Source organism: Leptonychotes weddellii, chromosome 5 (assembly GCF_054177405.1).
Source record: "Leptonychotes weddellii isolate Sample4059 chromosome 5, ASM5417740v2, whole genome shotgun sequence".
NCBI lineage: Eukaryota > Metazoa > Chordata > Mammalia > Carnivora > Phocidae > Leptonychotes > Leptonychotes weddellii.
The window spans coordinates 48,628,114-48,649,088 of record NC_138373.1 but is presented as its reverse complement, the minus strand read 5'-3'; the positions used below and the strand labels follow the sequence as shown (position 1 = coordinate 48,649,088).

General features: G+C 44.8%; 1 protein-coding gene across 3 annotated transcripts in view; it reads left to right on the top strand.

Annotated features, from left to right (window-relative positions):
• Positions 1 to 263: 263 nt before the first annotated feature.
• Positions 264 to 20,975, top strand: part of FAM171A1 (family with sequence similarity 171 member A1) — a 127,278-nt gene continuing 106,566 nt past the window's right edge. For 2 of the 3 annotated variants that reach the window (XM_081820646.1, XM_081820645.1), the window contains exon 1: positions 264 to 582. In XM_081820646.1, the coding sequence (XP_081676772.1) occupies positions 486 to 582 (97 nt within the window). In that variant the 5' untranslated portion in view covers positions 264 to 485. The remainder of the gene's footprint in view (positions 583 to 20,975) is intronic. The other variant, XM_081820644.1, reaches the window with a different exon arrangement.

Sequence of the window (20,975 nt, the reverse complement as noted above, 5' to 3'; positions counted from 1 at the left end):
AAGTAGCGGGGGAACGGAGTGGGGGGGTGGGTGCTGGGGCTGTCTTGGGGCCAAAGGTCGCGCTTGCGGTCCTTGGGGAGGTTCGAGGGCGCGGGCGGAGGTGAGGGGGCGTCGCTGCGAGGGCGGGAACGGGGCTCGTGGGCGCGCGGCCCCCTCCGCGCGCGGCGCCGCGGCCGCCAGGTGGCACCACGGCGGGGCCTGGGCGCCGCCGGCGGGCGGGGCGGGAGCACGAAGGGGTTAAAGAGTTGGCGGAGCCGCCACCGCGGCTCTTCGGGGAAACCCACTGGGGTGCGCGGAGGAGGGAGCGGCCGTGGGCTGCGGAGCCCGGCGCCGCGCCGGGCGGGGGCGCGGCCAATCGGGCGGCGGGCCCGGCGCGCGCGGAGCCAGGCGACATGGAGGGAGGCGCGGCGCCCGGCCGCCCCTGACGCGCCGCTCCGTCCCGGTGGTCGGTGAGCCCGAGCCGCCCGGGGCCCTGCGGCGCGGAGATGAGCAGGTCCGCGGCGCTCTTCTTCTGCCTGCTGGGCTGCAACGTCTGGAAGGCGGTGACCAAGACGCTGCGGGAGCCCGGCGCCGGAGCCCAAGGTCGGTGCGCGGTGGCGGGGCCCGGGAGGCGCGAGGGCCGGCGGCCGGTGGGCTTTTGTGTCGGCCACGGGCCTGCCGCAGTGGTGGCGGCGGCAGGGAGGCTCTCGGGCCGCATTGTGTCGGCGGGCTGCCGGAGCCCCAGCCGCAGCCTCTGCCGCCGGGCCTGCAGCCCCCGCGCCGCGCTCCCGAGGGGGCGGCACCGCCGGGGGGACGCCGAGGCGTCCGGGGCAGAGGCTCCTGCGGGGTCCGAGGCCGAGGCCCGAGGGGGTGCGGGTGGCACCAGCTGTTGCTGCTTCGGGGGGCTCGTCTGCGTGCCTCCCAAGCTCCTTTCCTTTATGCCGTGACACGGGCACGAGGCTCCATCTTCTCCTTCGCCCCGGCGAGAGGGTCTGACCCGGGGTCGCCGCCGCCCGCTCCACCCTGGGGGCTTGGGTCCTGGAAACCCGAGTGCGGGGGCTGAATTCGGCCCTTTTGTTGTGGCGGTTGAGGGGGTCGCCGCCGCCTCTGGGGTGCCCTCGGCGCCCTGGGACCCGAGGTCCGTGGCCGCTGCCTGCCACCAGCCTGCCGCAGTTTGGGAAAGTTTCGGGGTCTTCTCCCCCTCCCTGTCCAACGTCTTTTCCAGGCCTTAAGGGATTTGCTCAGCGCCCCAGGAATCATCCCCAAAAGGGCAGACAGAATTAGAACTGGCAGGCCATACTCACTTAAAAAAATCATTTCTAGGTCTGTATGTTGCCCGCTCATGCCTTTTGTCTAATCTTTGGCCTCTGCAAATCTGCTTTCCAGACCTGGGAGTAATGTGGCCGTCTCTGAGAATGGCCATAAGCCTGTCTTTTGTTTTCAAAATAAGAATTTATCTGGGGGGTACCCCGAAGCTTCCTTTGCACGCGTGTGTGGGGACAAAATTGAGTGCTTCTGTGTTGCCTGCCTTTTCAAAAGGGTGAGTGAGGCCGTGGCAGATGAGCATCTGCATCCGCCCTGGACACCACTGCTGGGCCTTCCTCGGCCTCTCTGGGCTCCCGAGAGAGTTTCTCTGCAGCACGGTAGACCCACACCCCCCCACCCCAGACTCCTTGCCCGTGTCATCTCCTGGCAGAAAGGTGTGAGTCTTGTAAGGTCTGCCGTGTAGATGGAATGAAGGAGGAGCACCTCATCCAAGCGGACACCATCCTCTTGCACAGACCCTGACTTACCCCCTTTTCTTCGTGCTAACCTCCTTCCCTTGTAACAAATATTCAAATATTACCTGGGAGCAGAGAACCCTGGGTGGACTTCCACCCATGATGTGTCAGGCAAAAAAGGTTCTACCCATAGACGGCTGGGTTTAGTTTGTTACCTACATGTTGAATTAAAGGTTTTCCTATTCGTCACTTGCTGTATCATTTGCAGGCATCTCTTTCATCATTGCTTTTTCTATAGCTGTGATATAATAGGACTGTTATGAACTGCGTATAAATTTAGTAATGTATATTGTGGAAAGGGGGACATTGACAAGGTACAAAAAGACCCATATGTCTCTTCAGTAGGAAATGAATGTTTAGAACATTAGATCATCGGTGTAGAATTGTAGCCTCTTTCATTAATACCCTACTGCTCTTTGAATCAGCTATTTTAATGAATATGATATTTGTGTTTCAACGAGGCCATTAATTCCAAAGAAGGGGTTGAGTATTTTGCATTTGAAATAGGAATATATAGAAACATTAAGTTCATGCCCTTATAAAATAGAGGAAGGCATGGCCTCAAATGAAAAAACAGTCATAAACAAAACCTGCTAGGTTTACGTTGAAGACCACACTTCACAGAAACCTTACTGCTAAAAATCAGATTGGGTAACTAAACGAAATGGAATATCCTATGAAGTGGGTGAGAAATGATCAACCAATGGGGATATTTATACCATGGTTTGGAGTGTCTTAGTATATGGTACGGTTTGAGTGGAAGACCAAGTGTTTTGGAATGTGGAATGTTTTTCCCCCAGAATTACTGCCGTGATTGGGTAGGATGGCTTTTTAAAGCATTGAGCCCAGGAGCTCCACCAGAAATCAAGGTCTCACTATCAGTCATCTAGGTTTTGAGCCAGTTTTTTTTTTTTTTTTAAGATTTATTTATTTTAAAGAGAGAATGTGCAGAGCTGGGGGGAGGGGCAGAGGGAGAGGAGAATCTTAAGCAGACTCCCCACTGAGGCCCAAGCAGGGCTGTCACAGGCCCCATGAGGGGCTCGAGCTCATGACCCTGAGATGGTGACCTGAGCTGAAATCAAGAGTCAGTCACTTAATCAACTGGGCCACGCAGCCCTGAGCTAGGACCATTTTTAAGAGAGTGGACAGTTGCTCCTTTGAGGTTGGAAGGTCACCTTCCCCCAACTGATTTCCTCAAACCATCTTGACACTCAACTTGTAACATTGTTTTTAAATTCACCTCTTCTCTCCTAGATCACATACACAAGGAGGGAAAATGCTACATCTGATTTCACTCTGCAATTCCAGAGCAGGTGTAGATTGTTTTGTACGTGGTGCTCAGGTCGTGCTGAATGAGTGAAGGATTGAAGACACCTAATACTCACACTGTAGTGCAACATGATGCATTTTTTACAGGAAAACTTCAATGCTTACCTTCTCCAAAGCCTAATTTATAAGAGTTTTGCTTTTATTGTAGAAATGGTTACTTGAATCATTCTTTGAACGTGCATTGTACACATACCTTATACACCAACAGAGTTTGGGAATGACTTAGGGAAAACTACTTAGAGACCGAGAACACACAAATATATACTGTGTACTGTAGAATTACAGTTAAATCCCTGAAACTAAATAACACCTTCTTTATTAAATGAGTCTTTATCACTTCATCTAAGGAAATTAACATGTGCAAAATTTCTTGGCATTACTTTGCTCTTTATATATTCAAGATAAAATTTAAGGTTTGGCTTCAGATTCTTCTTACTGTAGCTGCCTTGACCCAGCAAAGGGATTTCATAGGCAACAGTTGTCAAAGTGAAGTTTTGCTTTGCTAATCAGGAATTTGAACTAGCTCTGGAATATGATTATGGGCTTTTATTAAGTGTTTTCATATAAGTTTCTCTAAAGTGTTTGTCCTATCTACTTTTTTTCTGAGGAGAAAAGCAACTGTTACTCAGAAGTACTGACTAATGTTTACTTTCTTCACCTCTTGGACACTGTGCATTGAAGCTGGCTTCATAGAGGGGGCTCTCCTTGAAGCCGCAGTAAGCTGTGCAGATGTACTCCATAGGGACGTAGTTTTGAAGCCCAGCACTGTTGTTACGTGCCAGAAGAAAGGTCAGAGCTAGGTTAAGGACTTCATGCTCAGACTTAAATTGTATGATCTTTAGTTTGCTGCTCATTATCTAATAGTAAGGTATTTTGCAATGATGTGCTAACTTTACGTTCATCTCCGAAAACCTACAATCTGTCATAACATTTGAGGTGAATGGTTGGCTGTCTTTCTTCTCTCTGAGAGGTCTATCCTTTGCCAAATTCAAATTTCAGTTATTAGAACACCATGATCAGTTGAAAGACCGTGCAGTGATGTAAGATATCAGGAGGATCATCCAACAAGCATAACTTATGCTGACATTATATTAAGAACGTAACATCTAAATAAAACTCACATCCTGGGAAATTGTAGTACTTGGACTTGCTGAGGCCACCAGGCTTTATTGCACACCAGGTGTGGGAACTCTGCAAAAGTAACAGCAATATCTAGGTAATTTCTGGCAAAGACTCTGAAATGACTTTATGAATTATTTTTGTGTCATAGTTGTACTTTTCCTATATTTTGTAACTTATAGCTTATTTGCTTAAAATTCTAGCCAAAAGGAAACTATTGTATAGATTTCTAAACTAATAGTTTGCAAATGAAAGTACTTTCTAAGCTTTAGTCAACTCTTCATTCTAAAGAAATTACCAATACCTCTGTAAATCTAACTACATTTTTATTGTTGGGAAATACTAATTCAGTAATTTTAGTAAATACTACACGCTAGAAAGGCACATGGAAATAAGTTGGACGTAACACAGACGTGTATAATACTATTGAAGGAAAAATTTTATAAAAAAATTTCAAAACTCTAGATGGAAGAATTTGTCCTGTGATAACACCTACCTCCTATATTTTTTGTGAAACATGTCTAATGGAAATTATCACATAGTTCCATGACTGTTAGAGTTTGAGCAAGTTACAAATAATTGTAAACAAGTCATTTTCATTTTATTTCACTGAATATAATTTAAGGACTTTAAAGACCTCGGTCCTGGCTAAATTATTCAGTTCCACCAAACATGGAACTGAATGTATTTTAAATGTTTTGTTTTTTTTTTTAAGCTTCTTTATTTTTCTTAGTAATTTCTACACCAAACTTGGGGCTTGAACCCACAACCCTGAGCTCAAGAGTTGCATGCTCCTCCAGCTGAGCCAGTCAGGCACCCTGAAATGTATTTTTAAAAATAAGCTTCAGCACTCTTAAATAGACCAGTTAATTGTATGAAATAATTGCATTTAAAGAAATCCTACAGTGCGACCCAGTAGTGTGCCCTACATTAAGAAAACTATTGTTTTTGTAAAATCAGACTTGTAAATAGGCAAAATTTGAGGCAATTCACAACTATAGAAAGGTTTCTTAAAAAGTTCCCTAAGAGCACACAGTTAAGTCGGCGTGTTTAAGGTGATTCTACCTTCCTCTGGTCAAGTCTCTATTTTAAATGATTTCTTCACCAGCTCCTCTTCCCCTCGGATTCACATCAGCCTGCAGATATTTACTCTTTTTTATTTCCTTCACTTACCCTTTACAGAATTTATTAATCCACACGGATTCCGGTAATGAAATCCTTTTATGTGGATGACTCCATTTTTGTCTCTCTTGCCTTGATATGATGTCTTAGCTCTATTTCTTTTTCTCCAACACTCTACTAAACCTTTCCCTTTCAGTGCACTCTGCCTCCAGCCCCTCATCTTTAAACCTCCTCCAACCCAGCATACCCGAAGTTCTCTATTAACTAGACTCAAAATCTGGGTATCTCCTTAGATCATTTCTCCACCTTCTAGTCCAACGATCGGTAGTGTTACAGGTGTATTTATATGGCACATTTATGTAGATGTCTTTAGATCAAGATAGATGCATTTATGTAGTACAGAAGGAGTGTTCCCTTGAGGTCAAGTTTATCCTCCTTGTTCTGGAGATGAGGAAAACTCAGGCCAAGAGAATTAATATATTTTTTTTTAAAGATTTTATTTATTTATTTGAGAGAGAGAGAATGAGAGACAGAGAGCATGAGAGGGAGGAGGGTCAGAGGGAGAAGCAGACTCCCTCCCGAGCAGGGAGCCCGATGCGGGACTCGATCCCGGGACTCCAGGATCATGACCTGAGCCGAAGGCAGTTGCTTAACCAACTGAGCCACCCAGGCGCCCAGGCCAAGAGAATTAAAGTGACCTGAGCTCATGGCACTTTCTCACCACATGGACCCTGTGGAAGGTAGAAGAATGGTCCTTAGAGATGTCCATATCCCGATCCCTGGAACCCATGAATATATTAGTTACATGGCAAGAGGGTCTTTGCAGAGCTAATTAAGGATCTTCAGATGGGAAGATTATTCTGGATTTTTCCAGGTAGGCCCAATGTAATCACAAGGATTCTTACAAGAGTGAGGTGGGAAGATCAGAGTCAGAGATGGAGACATGACCACGGAAGCAGAGGGTCAGTGTCAGAGACAGTGAAGGTGTTTCACTGCTGACTGTGAGAATTGAGGAAGGGCCATGTGCCAAGGAATGCAGGCAGCCTTTGGAAGCTGGAAAGGGCAAGGAAATGGATTCTCCCCCAGAGCCTCCAGAAGGAACGCTGTCTTGCTGACATCTTCACTGTAGCCCAGTCGATACTGATTTTGGGCTTCTGACTTGCAGAACTGTAAGATGGTAAAATTATGTCATTCTAAGCCACTGAGTGGTGGTAATTTGTTACAGTAGCAATAGGAAACTCATACAGATACTGACCCCCAAGAAGTGTGAAGAGAAATGGGCACCCACGCAGTCAGGGTAATGGTACAGCAGCAGTGGACCGTTGTGGGGAACCAAGGCTACCGAGGATAATATTTGGAGTCACTTGGCATTGCCAAATTGGAGCCATGTTGAGGATCCTTGGGGAGTGCGTCAAGGACCTCCCCCATCACTATCGCCAAACAACTTTCTTTCCTAGGTGGACTCAGGAGGCTGTGACTTACTTGTAAGCAGAGTGTATCAGATCTTCTGTGTTCCTTCTAGAGTTGGGATTAGCCATATCTGCAGAGAGAATACGGAACCTCCCAAACCCCTGCCAAAAGCTACTTTGAGAAATCTTGCTTGCTTTTTTTTTTTTTTTTTTTTTGAGAAAGAGAGAAAGAGTATGCGCATGTGAGTGAGCAGGGGAAGGGCAGAGGGTAAGAGAGAGAGAATCTCAAGCAGGCTCCACATTCAGTGTGAAGCCCAACATGGGGCTTGATCTCATGACCCTGAGATCATGACCTGACCCAAAACCAAGAGTTGGTCGCTTAGGGGGCGCCTGGGGGGCTCAGTCAGTTGAGCATCTGACGCTTGGTTTTGGCTCAGGTCATGATCTCAGGGTCATGAGATCGAGCCCAAGAAGTATACTTAGGATTCTTTCCCTCTTCCTCTCCCTCCCCCTCTTCCTCTCCCTCCACTTACACATGTGAGAACACACACACTCTGTCTCTCATAAATAAATAAATGTTTAAAAAGAAAAATAAAAGAGTCAGACACTTAACCAACTGAGCCACTGAGGTACCCCAGAAATCTTGGTTGCTTTTAAACTTTGGTCTCATTTTTGTTGAAACTTATCTCTTGGTAACTAAACGATGTAAAAGAACCTTGTCATTGTATGTCACTGTAGGCCCCCCAACGCCTTTATATAATGAAAGGATGGTGCCTCCCCCCAACTTGGAGTGGCCTCCCAGGTGTCGTCTCAGGGGTTCAACACACTGTGTCTGATATCTGTGCCTCTTGAGGCTGATGAGCCCCACCCGCTTTGGGCCCCAGGCCCCAGTGCAGACAGAGGGAGAGCAGAGTGAAACACCCGGACAGAGCACATGTTGGGCATCACAGGAAGAGCAAAACTGCTTGATCTCCTGCAGTCTCTATCTTGCTGGGGACAGAGTTAAGTTCGGTGTAGCCCAGAGAGGGGAGCTGCGTGGCGTTTGGACAGGTCCCAGAATAGTAACTGATGGGGTCTCTGGCGGTTGAGTGCAGAGGTGTGGGATTCAAACCTCAGGGGCTGGGAGAAGGGGAAGGAGAATGAAGTGTCCTGGCTCGAGGCTTCTCCCCAGGAACTGAACTTGAGAACGGAGAGAAGCTCGATCTTCTCGAGTTCTGGGCTTTTGTCAAAAGGTAAATACAGAATGGAGAAAAGGAGAGAATCACTCAGTTATTTTAAGGCTGAAGAAGACCTTGTCTTCCCATTAGATCTCCTAAACAGTCATTCGCCCATTTCTCCTCATTTTCACGATTGCGCATCCCTCACCCTCCTAAGGTACTCGTTGAAAGCATGCCGTCTTTTTCTCTCCGTTTTAATCTGTTCTTTCAGCCCAAGCTCTGTCCACGGGTCCCTCTTCAGACACCACTTTATTTGTGTTTCTCTCCTGCAGAAAAACATTTAATACTTTCCTGTTGCCCAAAGCATGAAGTCTAAATCACTAAGTCTGGCCTTGACAACTTTCCTGTCTTTCCTCATGTGCCTATTCCAACCTTTGCACCCTTGCTTCACCAGTTTAAATCATCTTCTCTAGCTGGAGCGTTCCATTCATCACCCCTGGCTGACCACTGTACGTCCTCACCCTCACGTCCCTCCACCTCCAGCCGTGTTCCTGTTGATGCTCTTACAACCCTATAGACGGAGCATGTGCTGGATGAAGACACGCATAAATATGTGAAATACCTCCTAGACAAAAAAGGGTGGCGTGGAGGGGAAACCCTTATTTTTGGGAAAGCTTGATTAAATCCTTACCCTGTGTTATTTTACAATCCAATTGGAAGAGAACTGGAAAAATAAATTAAGAAGGTATCACTAAGGGACTTTTTAATGTAATTGGGCAAGTCTCTTGAGTAAGATGAAACCTAATAACACTTGTCTGACTAAAAGTCCATCTACAAGTTGTGATGTGTATTTCCAGGTATTTCAAGGATTTATCCACAGTGGGACACAGAAAGTTTAATTTTAGAGAGCATAAGCATGCGGACATCACTCAGGGTGCTTATTGCTTATAAATTTGGTTAAGACATGTCCTCTTGGGTGCCTGGGTGGCTCAGATGGTTAAGCGTTTGCCTTCGGCTCAGGTCATGATCCCAGAGTCCTGGGATTGAGTCCCACATCGGGCTCCCTGCTCCGCGGGAAGTCTGCTTCTCCCTCTGCCTCTCTCTCTCTCTCTGTCTGTCTCTCATGAATAGAAAAAAAAAAAAAAAAAAGACATGTCCTCTTGGTGATCAGATATTTAAACCATGACAGCATTGATTGGAAATACTGGTACTATAGTGCTTTCCAATGTCAGATGAAGCTCTGAATAATAATAACAGGACAATCAGGTAAAACTCATACTACTTAAATTGAATGGGGAGATAAGGTGACTAAATATAGATCTGATATGTTCCACTATTTTGGACCCTTAATTTTATGTAAAACATGTAAACATGTACTCAAATATGGAAACTGGCAAGATTTTTGGATTTGTGGGAAGTAGCAAGTGGCACGGGAAAAGCTGGCTTAGGGAAAGATACCTTTGAAGTGAGTGTTGAGTTTATAAAAGATTAGTTTCATCATTCTATTTGTTTTGATTTAAGCTGTACCTCACAGGGACAAAGAAATGTGAGTTTAATGAGGAAAGTTAATTATTTCCATGTCAGGTGAGCATTTCATTTGCTTCACTTACTTTTTTTGAGCTCAGAATTTGAGTGGAAAAATTACTGAATTTGTATTGAGGGAAAGATTGCTAATGTAAATTTTTTTTGAAGGTTTTTGTTTTATTTGGAGAGAGAGTGCAAGCAGGGAGGGGCAGAGGGAGAGAGAGGGAGAGAATCCCAAGCAGGCTCCACGCTGACCATGGAGCTGAATGTAGGGCTCGATCTCATGACCCTGAGATCATGACCTGATCAAGATCGGACACTCAACTGACTGAGCCACCCAGGCACCCCTCTAATGTAATTTTTAATGTAATTTTGACGAGGCTGAACTAAAGACACTGAACCCACTTTGGTTCAAGCTGTGACTTCTGATTTTTAAAAATTATTTTATTCTATTATTTTTAAAGATTTTAATGATTTATTTGAGAGAGAGAGCATGTGCACAAGCTCAAGGGGGATGGGGAGGGGCAGAGGCAGAGGGGGAAGCGGCCGGGAGCCTGATGTGGGGCTCAATCCTAGGACCCTGGGATCATGATCCAAGCCGAAGGTAGACGTTTAACTGACTGAGCCACGCTGGTACCCCAAGACCTTTTGATTTTAAAACAGTAATGGCACAGCCTCAGTGGATGAGGTGCTCGCTCCTCCTTCTTACCCTGGTAGTACCTGAGTATGGTGGTGGTGTGCGTCCTTTGCACCCCAGTCCATTTTGGAGGCTCTGGGGAAGACTTTGTTTCCAAACTGATTCAAGTTATAGTCAGAATTCAGTCCCTTGCAGATAGATATAAGGCCGAGGTTCCTCTTTCTTTGCTGGCTGTCAGCCTGGAGCCTTTCTTTGTTCCTTAAGGCCACGTGCATTCTGTCACCTTGCCCCTTCCATGGCTAAGCCAGCAGCAGCACCTGGAGACCTTTTCACATCTCACCCCTCTCAGACTTCTCCTGCTGCTGCATCTCTCTGACCGCAGCCAGAGAGACTTCTCTGCTTTTAAAAGGGCCAGTGTGATTAGGTTGAACCCTTCAGATAATCCAGGAAAGTCTCCCTATCATAAAGTCTATAACCTTAATCACCCCTGCAATCCTTTTGCCATTTAACATGACATATTCACAAGTTCCAGAGGTGAAGGTATAGACATCTTCCGGGGGCTCCTTCTGCCTGCCACAGCCATAATGTGGACAATGGGTCAGTGGGCAGAGAGGATAGGGAGGTCAGTGAGAATGGGAAGGCGGACGGAGGAATGTCTTCTCTTGGCAAGTTCCAGGGAGGGCTCTGGACAAGTATCTCCTCTGTCCTTTGCTGCCCTGAGACCTTACAAGTCCAACACAGTCTCGTATGCAAGGAGATCCTTGGACAGCTTATGGGATACCAAATGCTGTGCTTCAAGTAGTCCCGAGTTTTTGTAGTTTGAGACTGAATTCAATGAATGGTAAATATTTATGGTATCTGTATTATATCTAATGTTAAGTCAGTGTGATAGTGGCAGGCACTCTCTGCTTCATTCACAGAGACATGAAAAGTACTAATAATGATGAGCTAACATGCACGGGGTGCTCATTACCTGCCAAACATGATGCTACGTACCTGGATGGATTATCTTCCTTAATCTTCATGTCACTCCTGTGAGGTGTAAATATCAGTCTCATTTCATAGAAAAATGAGATAGTGAGATGCAAAGAAGTTAAACTGTTTGCCCCAAATCCCACAGTAAGTGGCAGAGTCCCGTGTGACACCAGGCAGCCTGCCCTGCATCCTCAGGTGGTGCTGCTATCATGAGATTTGGAGGATTACATCCTAACTTCACACAGTTTTGATCCTACGGCATTTTACAGTATAAATAAAGGGCTTTTAATGGGCCTGGTCGTTTTTATGGAGAAAGACAAATCTACTCCCTTGTGTAGTCCCTGTTTGCTTTTGAACCATGGAAAGCAACCTTGAACGGTTATTTGCTGAGCAGCTCCTGAGAGCCAACCTCCTTGCCTCGTGTTGTGTGGGGTCCAGATGCACAGAAGTGATAAGAAGCTCCCCCAAGTAACTCCTGAGCTCTTGAGGGAGGTCCTGTCGAGCAGGGTGGGATTTGGGGTTACACCCAGCTGGGCTTGGGGGAATCTTCTGGCCTGTGTTCAGAGCCCATTAGTATTTGGCAGACAGTTTATATAACAAGAGAAACTTGTTAGGACCCAACAATTGGAGAGTTGGCGGTAGGGAAGGATGTGGTTATTTGTAAAACAGTCCTTCAGGTATGTTTGGATCCGTAGAGCATAATGTTCTTACGGCATCAAGCAAGGGCTTTATTCACTCTGAAGGAAGAGTGAAATACCAGTATTTATTTGGTGTTTGAATTTACTTGCAGAAGTTTAATCTTTCTCACTCTTAAAAAAAAAACCCAAAACTGTCTTCGTTCTTCTTTGCTTATACAATGATCCTGAAAATAAATTTTTAAATGATGCTATTATGGGACTATAACAGATTTTTTCCAGTTTATTTCATGAAAATGTTTAGCCATATAAAAAAATGGAAAGAATTTTACAGTGAATACCCATACTCACCACTTAGATTCTACAGTTACCATTTTACTATACTTGCTTTATTATCTATCAGTCCATCCATTTATCCATCTTATTCTTTGATGGATTTTTAAAGTTTTTTTTTTTTTTAAGATTTTATTTACTTGACAGAGAGATAGAACAAGTAGGCAGAGAGGCAGGCAGAGGGAGAGGGAGAAGCAGGCTCCCCGCTGAGCAGGGAGCCCGATGCGGAGCTCGATCCCAGGACCCTGGGATCAAGACCTGAGCCGAAGGCAGCCGCTTAACCGACTGAGCCACCCAGGTGCCCCTCTTTGATGGATTTTTAAAGTACGTTTCAAATATCAGTGTCCTCTCCTCCAAATACAGCAGCATGCATATCATTAATTAGTATTCAATATTAGATTTTTTCCAAAGGAGAATTTACATACAAGGAAATACACCATTCTTAAGTGTTGACATATGCATATACCTGTGCAAATGCAAATCCCATCATGATACACAATATTACCATCATTTCAGAAGGTTCATACATGCCCCTCCAATAAATCTCTGCCTCTACCTCTTAGGGGCAACCACGGTTCGGATTTTTTCCACTATAGATACTTTCTTGCCTGTTGTAGAACTTCACATAAGTGGAATTCCTACAGTATGTACACTGGGTTGTTTGCTGTAACTTTTTTTTGAGATCCATCCATTTGTTGCTTGTATCAATAGATTGCTGAACAGTAGTCCACTGGGTGAATATCTTACAGTTTATCCATTCTCCTGTTGATAGACACACAGGTTATTTCTGGTTTTTGGCTATTGTAAATATAGCTGCTCTGAACATTTTTATACAGTTGTTCTTTGTGCATATTTTCACTGCTCTTGCGAAAAAAAAAACAATTACTGGGTTATAGGGTAGGTGAATGTTTCTAGTTTCACAAGAAACTGCTAGACCTTTTTCCAAATTGGTTGTATTTTTCTATACTCCCACCAAAAATATGGGAGAATTTCTATTGCTCCACATTCTCACCATCATTTGGTGGTGTTATTTAATTTTAACCATTTTTGGTGGGCAGATTTGTATATAGTAGATAGATCAATAGATGAACAATCCAGTGCATACATTTCATTTTCCAGCTATAATTGGCTTTAGTTTTTGAAGAGTGTTATAGCACTTTTAGAAATCAAAATTGAGGTTTCGCCATTATGTTTATTTTCAACAATGTTTTTATGCAGACTTTTATTTTTCTTTGATAATTTATTCAAGTCTATCACATGACCAGATTATCTCCTCACTGAAAATCCCATCTGATCATGTAGAACCACTTTATCACATACCTGCCAGATAAGCCATGTCCATGCATGTGGAATATGTGTGTATGTCAGGGTAGAGAAAGAATAAGAGAAAAAGAAAATAAAAGTAACCCTTCCAGAGTCTAATATTTGCATACTGCTGAGGTTATGTAGGTTATATAGGACTAGGGGTTACATGGGACTGTTTCAATGCTTGTTCTCTTCATTTTTTTAAGATGTTTATTTATTTATCGGAGAGGTTTCGATGCTTGTTCTCTTTATTTTTTTAAGAATTTATTTATTTATTTATTTATTTATTTGAGAGGGAAAGAGAGTGTGTGCACAGAGGGAGGAGCAGAGGGAGAGAGACAAGCCAACTCCACGCAGCAGAGATCATGACCTGAGCCAAAATTGACGCTAACCAACTGAGCCACCCAGGGAACGGGATGCTTGTTCTTTTTAAAGGAAACCTAACGGTTACATGTTAGTTGCAAGGTGTAAGAACTGATACACGCAAACAAATGCCAGGAGCTCTTAATGACCAGGCAGCTTCTAGAAGTTACTCTGTCATTAACCCTTTTGAGTCAATAGTGTATTCAGTCAATTCCTCAAAGTATTCTAATAGCCTCTTTTTAAAAAGTTAAGATAATAAAGTTCTAAACATTGATTCACAGAAGTCAGAAACTTTCAGTCAGAGTTGAGCATACCAAGAGATCTATTGGAAAAAAAAATGGAATTCCTTGAGATTTAAAAAACTCCCCTAACAATTGGGTAAATCTTTTGGAAATTTAGCAAACTGTGGTGGTTTCCTTATTTCCTTTGCTTGTGCCATTAACCTATTACAGATACACATTTGACATTTCAAATGCACGTGCATGCTCACGTGCAGATTTTGTGGGACCGGGCAGTTCCCAGAGATCCATGTCTGGGATTAGGGAACAAGTGGGTGTTTAAGTCAGGTCCTCTATTTCTCAGTTCGATTTCTTCCCCATGTGGCCTCTCCTAACTTTTATTCTGTTTCTGAGCTGCCTGCCTTTTAGAAACTGTATCCAAGCAAAGAACAGCGACACCTGTGGGCAGTTAGTGCTGGTCCTTCCCCCCAGCCCTTTGTCTGGTTCTTTGGGTTTCCACCCAGACAGATAGAATTAGTGGCATAAATAGGCCTTCTGTTGTTTAAATTAAAATAAAGATTTCATAAAAGGAGAAGGTTCCCGCCCCCAAACTTAGAAACATTTTCTTGCTTCTGTACTCATGAGATTCCTGAATGTGGAACCTCAGAGCCCTATGATTATTCAGTGTTTAATGTGATAGAAAATCATTCTCTGGGAACTGCTGGCCCTTCTATTATCGTGTCTGTATTTTTGATAGTAAGGGAATCTGTGGTCATTCCAAGTTAGGAAAACAGAATAGCATTAGATAAATGCAAGTCTCTTATGGCAAGTACCCTAATACAGAAGGGCAGTATCTACTTCGGGATGGCATAAAAGAAGTTACTTCTGTTTAATGTCATTTGTATTAAAATATCCCCCATCTAATGGGAGGATGGAGGTAAGTGACTTTTAGATGTCTCCTTTAGAACAAGGTTTTTCCATTTTTGCTTGGCTGATTGATCTCTGTCTTTGTTACCTACCATCTGCTGTCCATGTTTTTGAATGTGTGATCAAGCATATGGGAAAGGAATAGAAAAGTTAATGCATGCAACTGGTGAGGGTGGAGGACATGGTGCCTGCAGTCTGGTCAAGTTTACAGCCCATCTGCTGGAGCACAGGGGGCCCTTGTAAAATGTAGCTTTGCTCTCCAGGCTCTAAGTGCAGAGCCCCCTCAGTCCACAGCTTGTCCAAATGGTACCAGTATGGCGGCTGCAAAATTAAGTTTGTCCTTCCTAAACTATTTCACTTGGCACACAGGGCATATACTCGGTGCACAGTTTTGTGGGCACTTTTTTTCCTTTACTATAAACTTAAAGACTGCCTAGTGAAATTAAACTTAAAAAGCGATGCTTTTATTTAGCTCACTCACCTCTTGGCAGCACAAACTGTTGAAATGGCCTTTAATGCACACTTTGTGTTTTGATTCTTGTGCTGTAACTTAGGTTTTTAGTTGGAGATAAAATTGATAAAAGGTTCCTATTGTGCACTTCCTCCGCTGTTTGAAATAGTTTTTTTGTTTTGTTTTGTTTTGTTTTACCATCTTGAACCTCATTTGCCTTTTCAAATTTAAAAATAAAATCATTGCCTATAATGTTTCTTTCAGTGTCTTGATGGAAATCTTTTAGATGTTACATTAATATTAAACTTAGGCATTCTAAATCAATACATGTTAAAGTACTACATAAATGCTAAGTAAACAAGAGAAAGGAGTTCTAGCTTTCAGACTGGGATATTTTTTATGTGCACTAATTAGATAACATTTTGTTAATTAGATGGGGCTATTCCCTGCTCATATCTTCCCATTTCTAAATTCAGAATCCTTAAGGAGACATTTACATGAGACAGTGGCCTGGCAAGATTTGAAGTTTGATACTTCTTAACCTTCTTTTCCTTTTAGCTGCTTCATGCTGATGAGCCATTCTTTATCCATCCATCCATCTACCCATCCATCCCTCCACCCACCCATCTACCCTCCAGCCATCCATTCACCCATCCATCCATCCATCCACCCACCCACCCATCTATCCATTCGTCCATCCATCCATCTACCCATCCATCCATCCATCCATCCACCCTCCAGCCAGCCAGCCAGCCAGCCAGCCAGCCAGCCATCCATCTATCCATCCATCCATCCATCCATCCATCCATCCATCCATCCACCCATCTATCCATCCATCCATCCACCCATCCACCCTCCAGCCAGCCAGCCAGCCATACACACAACAAAGAGTCTCTGCTTTCCTTACCTTTCATCACTGAAATGTTGATAATAATAATTTCTTAAATTATAGATTTTTAAGTGCTTTCAGGTCTACTATCTGTTTTACTCCTCATAATTCTGAGAGGTATTCAGGGAAGAGATTATTCTTTGTTTTACATGGGGGAAGGGGGAGTGTGGCTTGAAGTCATGTGCTGGTACAGCATGGAGATGGTAATCCCACATACATGCTCCTGGTCTCTCAGAGTGTCTCTCTCGGTTGCTTTAGATACACTCACTGATTCAGTCGGGATTTCCACACAGGGATTCTCCAGTCTGAGCCACCCCCGTTCCTGGGCAGTAGACATGCTACCCACCAAGCCTAGTTCATATGTTTATAATGAAAATAGGCATTGTCAGTCACTTCTTATGGCTCCAAGCTCTGGGGATCCAAAGATAATCAAGACCCAGCCCCTGCTTTTCAGGTACTCAAGCTCCCGTGGGAGAAGTACAGAGAAACAAAAAGCACTATAGGTAGGAGCAAAGCATCTAGGGGTGCAGAGGAAGGAATAACTAACTGGGCAGTCGGGGAGGCTTCCCAGGGAAGTGGCTTGTGAGCTGGGGTTTTAAGGCCAAGAATCATGTGGAGGAGTAGACCAAGGTGCTCCCTGGGCCACACCACCATCCATGTGAACTGTAGCTTTTTTGTCGTTTATAGAGCATCTGAAAAAGAGCTCCCTCTGCCCCAAATAATCCGTGGAGTGGCTGAGCTTCCTCGTAAACTCGTGTCTCATACTTACTCCAGGGGTATAACGAGTCATGGGTATTATTCTGAGTCTGGGAACCAGTTGCCCTGTCTCATCTATCTTCCTCACCTAGATTGTTACACATCCCCTTTTCCTGTTGGTCCTGGTTGGTGGGTTAATCTTCAACCAGATATTCCAGCATCAAAGGGTCTGGTTTTGCCAGTATTACTTGCCTCAACCCTAGCCTCTGCTAATCTCATGGAATTTATTGAGGACACAATTAGTTGTCTTTGTTACTGATCTCCATCACTTTCTTTCTTCACTCTTGTCCTGCTTTCAGTAGAGTTAATGGAAAGTACCCACACCACAGCAGCCAAAAGGGTACAGAAAGTTCAACCTCTTCAAAGTCATCTTCAGCAGCGGAAGAATAAAGACTTTGAAAATTGTTGAAAATCACCACTTACACCCAGATCTTACTTAGTTTACATAAGGTTATTGACTGTGCACTGCTTATCTTTCCAAGTACTAAAAATGTGTGAGGTAAGGAAGGTGATGCTAATTATTTAGTGATGGGGTGGGAGTGATCTAGTGCCCAGCGATGACCCCTCCAGTGGTCCTCATGGACGCTATGGTAGAGGCATCTCCGTGTGGGCAGAGGCTTCTTGACAATCAGGAATGGCTGGGAGGTTCATTGAATTCTCTTGCTTTTGCAAGAATTGAAAGGGAAGGGGCAGAGTGTGGAAGGTAGAGCCTACAGTTTGAGTGCTACTCATTTATTTACTCTCTCACTCATGGATATTTATTAAACCCGTCCTATTATTTGTCAGGCAGTATAAAATAGACGAGTGATCCCCACTCTTTCAGTTTATAGCTTAGTGGATGCAGTTAACTCTTCAGTTCATGGTGCTGCCATTCCAGGTGGAAACGTGTACTTAGGCATGTTGCAAAACACCTGTGTTTAGCATGGACCATGTGCGTATGGACTTGTTCTGTACTTTATGCTGCACCAGCCCTGCCTCCTTCTGGGTGGTTCTAATTACATATCATTTTTCTAGGTAATGCTCTAAGTGACTTCCTAGCTTGATATGAAGCACTGGTTTGCTAATAAGCCAATTGCAATTGTCACAAAAGAGAAGAGAAAAGGAAAAATTACATAATCATACCTAAAATTGAACTTGAGAAATAGTTTCCATTTCCTCCTACCCTATTACCGTACATAATTTAAAGTTGACATTGCTTTAGATGGTAGCATGAAGCCAAACCGCTTTGGAAAATGAAGGCTAATGGACAAAGAAAAGGAAAACAGCTCTTTTACTTAGAGCAAAGTTTAAATAAAACTGAAAAACATTATAAGATGAAATATAATTAATGAAAGGAGTACTTAATAACTTTCTGAGGCTCCTTGCTTGGTCTCCATGTTCCCTGTGGGTATGGGGTGAAAATACAGAAAGCCAGCCAATCTTGCTCTTCTAACCACTGCTTCCCAGACTTTGAAGCAGATATGAATCACTTGCTGGTCTTGTTAAATGCAAAACTGGGTCAGTGGATCTGGTGGGGCCCCTAAGATGCTGGAACTCTTACCATGCTGCTGGTCACTGGACCACACTTGAACTAGTGAGGCTGTTCACAGCACATCCTATCCTAATGTTTATTTTTTTTTTAAAGATTTTATTTGTCAGAGAGAGACAGCAAGAGGGGACACAAGCAGGGGGAGTGCGAAAGGGAGAGGGGGAAGCAGGCTTCCTGCTGAGCAGGGAGCCTGGTGCGGGGCTCAATCCCAGGACCCCGGGATCATGGCCTGAGCCGAAGGCAGACGCTTAACGACTGAGCCACCCAGGCGCCCCTTCTATCCTAATGTTTAAAGACAGAGGCGGATCCATTGAATCTGGCTGCTACTTCCTTAGATTTTTAACTCTGCAGTTTAAGAAAACTACCTAGAAAATTTATTCTTACCTTATTCAAAGCCTAGCTTCAAGAGGGATAGCTAATTTAGTATATTCAAGTGTTGTGGAACCCAAATGACTTGGAAGGGATTGCACGTCTTTTTCGAGGTAAGAATTCCCACTTGGTTACTTCATTCATATAATTAAAATGTTCATTTATTACGTACTTCCTATGTACATGATAAAAAGCCTGCATAGCTCCTAGTGACTTTTGGTTTGGGGATCTTTGGTCTGCCTATTGCCAGTTAGAGGTGAGCTACCTCTAGTCATGCTGCCTATATTTTTGACCCAATAAAACTTACTTCAAGGGAGCAACAGAAGTACGGATACTGTCCTGGTTCTAGTGTATACTTGGTATTGAACTACCTTTTCATACTTTCTTTTTAAATGGAGTGTGGCTGTTATAAACTGTAAATCAAGCTTGTACATTGTTATCAGTTTTATGTTAGTAGGATCTTTAGTTTTGGGCAGATGGTATCTTGAAGAAGTCATTTATTGCCTGCTGTTTGGGCTTGTTTAAATAAATAATGGTTGACTCTTGTTACTCGGATGTAGAGTCCCTGATTTTTTTCCCGTCATTTTTTTTTTTTTTTTTAAGAAGTAACACCTGGCTAGACCTGTGGGTCGCTGTGTTCAGAAGCCGTGGCTTTTGCCCGGCTTGATACCAGCGGCAGGCCGTGCACCCACCCCAGCTGCCTTTGCTTGCTCGTCCCCCTGTGGAAGGCGGTGCAGGCACTGTGGAGGCAACGGAATTCCTAAGTGGCCTTTTTGTAATTTATCTCCCTGGGGATTCTTGGCTGCCTGCAGAGTCCCAGGAGGCCTTGGGGGGTGGGGGGTGGTAAAATGATGATCTGTGTGAGCGCTTGTCTTTCCAGATCACGGGGTTTTTATTGCTGTTTTGTGTTTTTGAATGAGTGAAGTAAAGTTGAGAGCCAGAGTCCCTTTCCTCTTGAACTGTTCATTTCCTTGTCTCCAGGAGCAGTACCACCTTCCAGGTAAGAGCCAGGGTGCTCAGGAGTCAGCTGGAGACCCAGCTGGACCCCGCATGTTGGTACCGCAGGGAGTCAGGTTCATGGAGGCGGGGAGGAGGGAGAGGTTGAGGAAAGGCACCCCTAGCCCCAGCACATCGCATCCCAGCTTTCCGTCCGGAGCGGTGTCGTCAGCATGCCCCAGCCTGTGGCTCCCTCTGTGTATTTTCTGTAGATCTGGAGGCCGCTCCCACAATAAGGACATACCTGTGAAAACCCCCTTCCCCCAGCTCCAGAGCCCCCTCAGCTGTTCATTTCTCCCATTCCACTGCCAGAAAAGCCGCTGTCTACACTCAGTCTCTCCACTTGCTCACCCCCAGACTCACCCCGTAACGCTCTGCCGTCCATCCCCTGTCCCTACCACTCACAGCCAGCTCTCATTTCCCAGTCCACTCTCCTTTGACACCGGTCCTGACATCTCCATGACTTGCTGTCCCCGCTCCCATGGCAGTAGCGTCTCCCGGCTTCTCTCCTGCTAGGGCTGCTCTTTCTTAGTCCCCTTTGGGTCCCTCCTTCACTCCGCTTCCCCTTAAGAACTGTGATCTAGGGTTCCATCCCTGAACCCCTCAGAGCATCCGCTCTACACTGGGGCCTGTGTCCATCTGTCATTGGATGCACCCCCAGAGCTCCTCCCGCCCACCCACCACCTGGGTTTTGGTTGTGGGATGTCTTCATTCGCGGGAGTCCAGCATGCTCCCTTTGCGGAGCCTTCATACCCACCTTACTCCTCTTGCCTGAGTGCTTTGGCCTGACCAACTCCTCTTCACTCTTCTAGAGCATCAGGTGTCGTCCCCTTCAGGAGCTGTCCCTCCCCGGGGCTGTGTGCAGAGCTTTGCTGTCTAGTCTACAAATTTTTACTGAATGCTTCAGTATTCTGGGCACTGTTCTAGGTGCTGAGGGCGCAGCAGAAAACTCTTGCCGCCCTGCATGGGGCAGTTGTGTGTACACATCAGTAATCCATCTGCCTCTCCTCATCTGGTCCTCGGTCTGTGTTTGCTGAAAGAGCAAATCCGGTTACGCCAATTTTCTTCTCTCCTCTTTCTACCGTGTCTTTCCTCCATCTCTCTCAGGAGCAAAAACAGGAAATAGAACTTCATAATTACAAGATTAGCCAGATAAAATTTCATCACTGTTTC